Source organism: Rattus norvegicus, chromosome 18 (assembly GCF_036323735.1).
Source record: "Rattus norvegicus strain BN/NHsdMcwi chromosome 18, GRCr8, whole genome shotgun sequence".
NCBI classification, from domain to species: domain Eukaryota; kingdom Metazoa; phylum Chordata; class Mammalia; order Rodentia; family Muridae; genus Rattus; species Rattus norvegicus.
The window spans coordinates 29,425,529-29,435,097 of NC_086036.1; the positions used below are offsets into that span (position 1 = coordinate 29,425,529).

Consider the following 9,569-nt stretch of genomic DNA (forward strand, 5'->3'; position numbering starts at 1 on the left):
CCATTTGGTATTCCTCGGTGGAGAATTCTTTCTTTAGGTGTGTACCCCAATTTTTAATAAAATTACTTGAATCTCTGGAGACTAACTTCTTGTGTTCTTTGTATATGATAGACATTATAGGGTGTAGGATTGGTAAAGACATTTTCCCAATCTGTTGGTTGCCATTTTGTCCTAATCACAGTGTCCTTTGCATTACAGAAGCAATTTTATGAGGTCCCATTTATCAATTCTTGATCTTAGAGCAAAAGCCATAGGTGTTCTGCTCAGGAAATTTTCTCCTGTGCCTATGTGTTCAGGGTCTTCCTTGTTTTCTCTTCTATTAGTTTCAGTGTATCTGGTTTTCTGTGGAGGTCTTTGATCCACTTGGATTGGAACTTTGTAAAAGGAGATAAGAAGGGGTCAATTTGCAACTTCTACATGCTGACCTCCAGTTGAACCAGCACTATTTGTTGAAAATGCTATCTTTTTTCCAATGGATAGTTTTAGCTCCTTTATCAAAGGTCAAATGACCATAGGTGTGTGGGTTCATTTCTGGGTCTTCAATTCCTTTTCATTGATTTACCTGCCAGTCTCTGTACCAATACAATGCAGGTTTTTATCGCTATTGCTCTGTAATACAGCTTGAGGTCAGGGATGGTGATTGCTCCAGAAGTTCTTTTATTTTGTTGAGAATAATTTTTGCTATCCAGGGTTTCTATTATTCCAAATGAATTTACAAACTGCTCTTTCTAATTCTATGGAGAATTGAGTTGGAACTTTGATGGGGATTGTATTGAATGTATAGATTGCTTTTGGCAAGATGGCCATTTTTCTATATTAATTCTGCCAGTCCATGATCTGGGAGATCTTTCCATATTCTGAGATCTTTGATTTCTTTCTTTGGAGACTTGATGTTCTTGTCATACAGATATTTCTTGGTTAGAGTTACATCTTATTATTTATGACTATTGTGAAGGGTGTCATTTCTCAACCTGTTTATCCTTTGAGTAAAGGAAGGCTATTTTTTTAGTTAATTTTAACTAAATTTAATTTAGTTAACTTCAGCCACTTTGCTGAAGTTATCAGATATAGGAGTTCTCTGATGTAATTTTTGAGGTCGCTTGAGTATACTATCATATCATCTACAAATAGTGATAGTTTGACTTCTTACTTTCCAATTTGTATCCCTTTGACCTCTTTTTGATTTCTAAGTCCTCTAGCTAGGACTTCAAGTACAATATTTAATAGGTAGGGAGACAGGGGACAGCCTTGTCTAGTCCCTGATTTTAGTGGGATTGCTTCAAATTTCTCCCCATTTAGTTTGATGTTGGCTACTGAATTGCTGTATATGGGTTTTACTATGTTTAGGCATGAAGTCCTGATCTTTCCAATACTTTTATCATGAAGGAATGTTCAACTCTGTCAAATGCTTTTTCAGCATACAATGAAATGATCATGTGTTTTTTCCCTTCAAGTTTGATAATATAGTGGATTACATTGATGGATTTCCATATACTGAACCATCCTTTCATCCTGGGGATGAAGCCTACTTGATCACGGAAAATGATCATTTTGATGTGCTCTTGGATTTGGTTTGAAAAACTTATTTGAGTATTTTTGCATAGATATTCATGAGGGAAATGAGTCTGAAGTTCTCATTCTTTGTAGGGTCTTTGTGTGGTTTAGGTATAAGCATAATTGTGGCTTAAAAGAATGAATTGGGTAGTGTTCCTTCTGTTTCTATTTTGTAGAATAGTTTGAAGAGTATTGGTATTAGGTCTTCTTTGAAGGTCTGATAGAATTGTACACTAAACCCAGCTGATCCTTTTGTTGGTTGGGAGACTTTTAATGACTGCTTTGATTTTATTAGGGGTAATGGGATGGTTTAGATGGTTTATCTGATCCTGATTTAACTTTGGTACCTGGTATATGTCTAGAAAATTGTCCATTTCATCCAGATTTTCTAGTTTTGTTGAATATAAGCTTTTGTAGTAGAATCTGATAATTTTTTGAATTTTCTTAGTTTTTGTTGTCTCCCCTTTCATTTCTGATTTTGTTGATATGGATACTGTCTCTCTGCCCTGTGGCTAGTCTGGCTAAGAGTTTCTCTATCTTGTTGATTTTGTCAAAGAACCAGCTCCTGGTTTTGTTGAGTCTTTGTATAGTTCTTTTGGTTCTAATTGGTTGATTTCAGCTCTGAGTTTAGTTATTTCCAGCCATCTACACCTCTTGGTTGTATTTGCTTTTGTTTGTTGGGAGCAATGCCCTTGAAACCCTCCATTATTGATGTTAATATTATGGTTAGAGTTCAGTATGACTGGGTTCATGGAAAACCCCCAGCCAGCTGCAGAAGACTAATACAAATCTGGTGGTCAAGATGAATAATGATAATGATAAAGTTGTGACCTTGCTGAGAAATACATCTGATGTCAAGATGCCCAATGTGATGACCTGTAACCTTTCTGAAAAACCAACATCCTGCTGACCAATAGATATGACAAACCTGTGACCTTTCTGACATCCAGTTGACATCAGCTGACCACACAAATACTGTGTCCTTGGCCTGTGGAAATGTTTCACACTTCCCCCTCCCTCTGTTACCCCTGTTATGGTATAAATTGGGAAAAAAATAAAATTGTCACCTTGATCAGACTTTTGTCTTGGTGTTCTTCTTTGCGTCTCTTGTTCCCCATCTCTTTCAGGCACCCTCAGCACCCTTGATGACATTTGTTGTTCTAGAACTTTTAGGTGTGCTGTCAAGCTGCTAAGTATGATCTCTCCAATTCCTTTTTGGAGACACTCAGAGCTATGAGTTTTCCTCTTAGCACTGCTTTCATTGTATCCCATGAGTTTGGGAATGTGCCTTCATTTTCATTAAATTCTAAAAAGTCTTTAATTTCTTTATTTCTTCCTTAATGAAGTTTTCATTGAATGGAGAGTTGCTTGGCTTCCATGTGTATGAGGGCTTTTTGTCATTTTTGTTGTTATTGAAGACCAGCCTTAGTCCGTGGTGATTTGATAAAATGCAAGGGATTGTTAAAATCCCCTTGTATCTATTGAGGCCTGTTTTGTGACCAATTGTATGGTCAATTTTTGAGAAGGTACCATGAGGTGCTGAGAACAAGGTATATTCTTTTGTTTTAGGATTAAATGTTCTATAGATGTCTGTTTAATCTATTTGGTTCATAATTTCTGTTAGTTTCACTGTGTCTTCATTTAGTTTTTTGTTTCCATGATCTGTCCATTGATTAGAGTGGTGTGCTGAAGTCTCCCGCTATTATTGTGTGTGCTGTGATGTATGTTTTGAGCTTTGGTAAAGTTTCTTTCACGACTGTGGGTACCCTTGCATTTGGACCATAGATATTCAGAATTGAGAGTTCCTTATCTTTCTTGATAACTTTTGGTTTAAATTCAATTTTATTTGATTTTAGAATGGCTTGTTTCTTGGAACCATTTGCGAGGAAAAAATTTCCCAAGCCTTTTATTCTTAGGTAGTGTCCGTCTTTATCACTGAAGTGTATTTCCTGTATGCAGCAAAATACTGGGTCCTGTTTACATATCCAGTCAGTTAGTCTGTGTCTTTTTATTGGGAAATTGAATCCACTGATGTTAAGAGATATTAAGTAATAGTGATTATTTCCTGTTATTTTTGTTGTTGGAGGTGGAATTATGTTTGTGTGGTTATCTTCTTTTAGATTTGTTGCAATAAGATTACTTTCTTGCTTTTTCTATGGTGTAATTTCCCTCCTTGTATCAGTCTTTTCCATCTATTACCCTTTGTAAGGTTGGGTTTGAAGAAAAATAAATATTGTGTAGGTTTGGTTTTGTCATGGAATGTCTTGATTTTTCCATCTATGGTAACTGAGAGTTATGTTGGATATAGTAGTCTGGGCTGGCATTCATGTTCTATTAGAGTCTGTATGACATCTATCCAGGATCTTCTAGCTTTCATATTCTCTGCTGAGAAATCTGGTGTAATTTTGATATGTCTGCCTTTATATGTTACTTGACCTTTTCCCTTACTGCTTTTAATATTCTTTCTTTGTTTTGTGAATTTGGTGTTTTGACTATTATGTGATGGTAGGAATTTCTTTTCTGGTCCAGTCTATTTGGCATTCTGTAGAGTTCTTGTATGTTCATGGGCATCTCTTTCTTTATGTTGAGGAAGTTTTCTTGTGTAATCTTGTTTAAGATATTTACTGAACCTTTAAGTTGGAAATCTTTGCTTTTGTCTATACCTATTATCCTTAGGTTTGGTCTTCTCATATTGTCCTGGATTTCCTGGATATTTTGGGTTAGAACCTTTTCCCTTTTTGCATTTTTTGACTACTGTGTCAATGTTTTCTTTGGTATCTTCTGCCCCTGAGATTCTCTCTTCAATCTCTTGTATTCTGTTAGTGATCTTGCATCAGTGACTCCTGGTCTCCTTTTTAGGTTTTCTATCTCAAGGGTTGTCTCCTTTTGTGATTTCTTTATTGTTTCTATTTCCATTTTTAGATCCTGGATGGTTTTGTTCAATTCCTTCACCTGTTTGGATGTGTTTTCTTGTAATTCTTCAAGGGGTTTTTGTGTTTCCTCTTTAAGGGCTTCTTTTTACCTGTGTTGTCCTGTATTTCTTTAAGGGAGATATTTATGTCTGTCTTAAAGTCTTCTATCATCAACATGACATGTGATTTTAAATCCTAATCTTGCTTTTCCCTTGGGTTGGGATATCCAGTATTTGCTGTGGTGGGAGAACTGGGTTCTGATGATGCCAAGTAGTCTTCGTTTCTGTTGTTTAGGTTCCTGTGCTTGCCTCTCTCCATCTGGTTATCTTTGATGTTAGTTGGTCTTGCTGTCTCTGACTGGAGCGTTTCTCTCCTGTGGGCCTGCGAGCCTGTGATCTTTGGAGTGAGAGTGCTCCCGTCAGACCAGCTCTCTCTAGGAGAATTTGGTTTTGAGAGCTGTGGGATAGCCCCTGCTCTGGGTGCAGATGGAGACTGTAAGGGCCAGTAGTCCTTTTTTAAACAAAAATTCTACAAAGAAATGCTCACATTCTCTCTACAGCAATGTGACTTTGCCAATGATTGAAGTTTTATTTTATTTGATTTTAATTACAAATATATGAAACTTTAAAAATATCACTTACTAAGTTATTATCACTTCCATACAGAAAATATCTTTCTACTCATTCTAAATTTTATTGCTGAGAATAAAATCCAGAAAAGCACAGTTTTTGTCTAACAGATTGGGAGTTCAAAGTTATTGTGTTTATATCTATAAATCTCAATTATATCTTCCAAACTTCACTCTCTGCTTTCTCAAGTATCTGTATTTTCTCCTCTAATGTCTATCCATAGGCTTGTTTTATAGGTTATTGTTGCCATATTGTATAAAAATGCTCTTTTCAAATTTCTCTCATAGAAAAGCAAATTGTATCAAGGTGATGTATGGATATTTTACTTTTAATTTACTTAATCAAAGTGGACTAGGAAGCATTTACTCTTTGGGATTCTGGGATACTTGTCCCTCGTGGCACCCTTTTTCTTGGGGGCATTTGTTTCTTTCATTCCTACTATATAGCTCTGGTTGGAACTTCAGTGTTTTTCAATTATACAATTTCCACATCCCAAAAGTTGTACACCTTCTGGTCTCCTCTCTATAGCACATAGGACAAAACCCTTCCTGAAAAAGTATCGATTTTACAACATTGATCCCATTATCTTCTTTGTATTTGAGAAACTACAATTGAACTCTAAGCCAGAACTGACTACTTACAAAGTGAGTGACCATCTCCAGTCAAATTTATTGATCATCACATACAGTGCACAAATGAAGGATAGTTCCAAAGAATGTATACCGTAGAGACCAAAACAAACAAACAAACAATAAAAAAAAATCTCCCTTTAGTTACCCTTCAGGAGTTTCAGGCATATTGCCATTTGAAAGTTAAAGACTGTATTTTTTTAAAAAAATAATATATTTATTTTAAACAGAAATAAATTAGTAACTTTTACAATAAAATGAAAACTCCTCGAGAGCAAGAAATTTTGTTTGTTCCTTCATGGTGTTATGGTCAAAACCAAATGATAACTTGTATAGATACGTTTTAAATGAGCGACTGCCTCTGCAGAGCTTTGTGTACTGAGTTTCTTCCTTCGTGAGAAAGGTATATATTTCTCACACACAAATCAGCTACCTCAAGGCTGCCAAGTGAGACTTAGGGGAAAGGAGCAAATAGAACACTTTGACCTAAAAGGAGGGCCACACATTGTAACCTTTACAGTGTACTATGAAAGAAAAATTATCTGAAGTTGTAAAACAGAACGCTTGGTGGCGCTGCAGGCTAAGAAAACTAAAACTTGGCGAATTTGTGACTGTAAAGTCAGAGCCATTTCTTGCTGCTGAGAAAGGAAGCTTTTTACATTTCTGCCGATCGATCCTTTCGGAAAGGCAGATAAGCCGTGTCCAGCAACATTAAAAAAGAAAAGAAGCTCAAATTTATATAGCTAAGATTCCTGAATTGTTCACAAAGCAATTCTTGGAGCATTAACTGCTGCATCCTTTGGAGCAGAGGAATGATGAAGACATCACTCCACAAGGCACCACAGAAAAGGCAAGTGACCGCCATTATCTTTCTGTTACTACTGTGGGAGGCAGGCAGTGCAACTATTAAGTATTCCGTTCTAGAGGAGACAGACAGAGGTTCTTTGGTGGGGAACCTAGCAAAAGATTTAGGGCTGAGTTTAAGGGAGTTGGTCATCAGGGGTGCCCAGATTCTTTCCAAAGGGAACAAACAGCTCCTGCAGCTGGAGCAGAAGAGTGGAAATTTGCTCATGAAAGAAAAATTGGATCGAGAGGAGTTATGTGGGAGCACCAACCCGTGCATCCTACCTTTCCAGGTGTTACTAAAGAGCCCAGTGCAATTTATTCAAGGGGAAATACAGCTTCAAGACGTAAATGACCATGCCCCTGAATTCATGGAAGATGAAATTCTCCTTAAAATCGTGGAAAGCAGCCATCCAGGTGCCACGTTCCCGTTGAAAATAGCTCAAGATTTGGATGTGGGGAGCAACACAGTTCAGAACTATACAATCAGCACCAACTCCCATTTCCACGTTCTCACCCGAAATCACAGCGATGGGAGGAAATATCCAGAGCTGGTGCTAGACAAAGCACTGGACCGGGAGAAGCAGGCACAGATTAGATTAACACTCACAGCTCTGGACAGTGGGTCACCTCCCAAGACTGGGACTACTCAGGTTGTCATTGTGGTTCTGGACATTAATGACAATGCCCCTGAATTTGCCCAAGGGCTCTATGAGGTGCAGGTTCAAGAGAACAGCCCGGTGGGCTCCCTTGTCATCACTGTATCCGCAAGAGATTTAGATGCTGGGACACACGGAGAGCTCTCCTACTCGCTTTTTCAATCTTCAAATCAAGTTCTTCGGGCTTTTGAAATAAATACAGACACCGGAGAAATTAGAGTAAGAAAACTGTTGGATTTTGAGGAAACTCAGTCTTACCGTATGGAAATCGAGGCCTCTGATGGGGGAGGCCTTTCAGGAAAATGCACAGTAGTAATAAATGTGACGGATGTAAATGACAACGCACCTGAACTCACCATGTCATTACTGGTCAGCGATATTCCAGAAAACTCCCCTGAAACGGTAGTTGCGGTTTTTGGAATTTCAGATCCAGACTCTGGAGACAATGGAAAAATGGTGTGTTCCATCCAAGACCATCTTCCTTTCCTCCTGAAACCTAATGAAGACAACTTCTACACGTTGGTAACTGAAAGAGCACTGGACAGAGAGAACAGAGCTGAGTACAACATCACCATCACAGTCTCAGACCTGGGCACACCCAGGCTCACAACCCGGCACACCATAACAGTGCAGGTGTCTGACATCAACGACAACGCTCCGGCCTTCACCCAAACCTCCTACACCATGTTTGTCCGTGAGAACAACAGCCCCGCCCTGCACATAGGCACCATCAGTGCCACAGACTCAGACTCAGGATCCAATGCCCACATCACCTACTCCCTGCTACCACCCCAGGACCCACAGCTGGACCTCGACTCGCTCATTTCCATCAATGCTGACAACGGGCAGCTGTTCGCGCTCAGGGCGATGGACTATGAGGTACTACAGGCCTTTGAGTTCCACGTGAGCGCCACAGACCGAGGCTCACCGGGGCTCAGCAGCCAGGCTCTGGTGCGCGTGGTGGTGCTGGACGACAATGACAATGCGCCCTTCGTGCTCTACCCGCTGCAGAATGCCTCAGCGCCCTACACAGAGCTGCTGCCCAGGGTGGCAGAGCCAGGATACCTGGTCACCAAGGTGGTGGCCGTGGACCGTGACTCTGGGCAGAATGCCTGGCTGTCATTCCAGCTGCTCAAGGCCACGGAACCTGGGCTGTTTAGTGTGTGGGCGCACAATGGCGAGGTGCGCACCACCAGGATGCTGAGCGAGCGCGATGTGCCCAAGCACAGGCTGTTGCTGCTGGTCAAGGACAATGGAGAGCCTCCGTGCTCTGCGAGTGTCACTCTGCACGTGCTGCTGGTGGATGGTTTCTCTCAGCCTTACCTGCCTCTGCCAGAGGTGGCTCACGATCCTGCACAAGAAGAAAATGCGCTGACACTCTACCTGGTCATTGCTTTGGCCTCTGTGTCTTCTCTTTTCCTCCTGTCTGTGCTGCTGTTCGTGGGGGTGAGGCTGTGCAGGAGGGCCAGGGAGACCTCCCTGGGTGGCTGCTCTGTGCCTGACGGACACTTTCCTGGCCACCTGGTGGATGTCAGCGGTACAGGGACTCTATCCCAGAGCTACCAGTACGAGGTGTGTCTGACAGGAGGTACTGGAACAAATGAGTTTAAATTTCTTAAACCAGTACTTCCCAACTTCTTGAATGATGAAGGTTACAGGAACACGGAGGAGAATTCCAATTTTAGGGATTGTTTGGGGTTTAGCTAGAAATCACACCTTGGCCTCATGTGATGTATATCCACTGATGCTTTTATAATTTCAGTCATGGAAAGAGGTCTGTATTAGCGAGATACTGATAGTCATATTTGTAGCTGTTTCAGATTGTCGAGTATTCCTTGCAATTTTTTTTGCTAGCCATCTTTCCCTCAAGCACACAATGTAGGTGCAAAACGTTCGTGGACTTGTATTTATCACATAAAAAAAGGTTTAATAATTAAGAGATATTTTCAGGCTTCTGGTTTCTGAGCATGTGCATTGATTTCTTGTAATCAAAGAACTCGTGTCTCAAAAGTTATTGCTAAGATGGATTTAACGCTATTGTAAATGATGGCTTTCAGTTTTAAAAACAATTTTCAATCCTGAAAATGGTGTGTGTGTGTGTGTGTGTGTGTGTGTGTGTGTGTGTGTGTGTGTGTGTGTGAGCTTCTAAATCCTATGGCTCTGTTGGCTGATTCTGAGAGCCCTATTTTCTTTCTTGAAATGAACCGTTATGTAATCAGGATTATGTTTCTAAACTAAGTATTTCTTTCCAAATAGATAAAAGTTAATTAAACTGTCTTTTAACATTCTGAAAAACTTGGTCCGTTATATCAAAAAATGGTGGACTTATTAGTACACTTGCGG

The 9,569-nt window shown here is 39.9% G+C and overlaps 1 protein-coding gene across 1 annotated transcript; it reads left to right on the forward strand.

Annotated features, from left to right (window-relative positions):
• Positions 1-6,358: 6,358 nt before the first annotated feature.
• On the forward strand, positions 6,359-9,165 carry Pcdhb14 (protocadherin beta 14). Its single transcript, NM_001408739.1, has one exon. The coding sequence runs from the start codon at positions 6,537-6,539 to the stop codon at positions 8,931-8,933; it is 2,397 nt and encodes a 798-aa protein (NP_001395668.1). The 5' UTR covers positions 6,359-6,536; the 3' UTR covers positions 8,934-9,165.
• Positions 9,166-9,569: the final 404 nt, after the last annotated feature.

What these genes read in the sequence shown, in the direction of transcription:
- Pcdhb14 (NM_001408739.1), top strand. Translation starts at nt 6,537, where the DNA reads ATGATGAAGACATCACTCCACAAGGCACCACAGAAAAGGCAAGTGACC.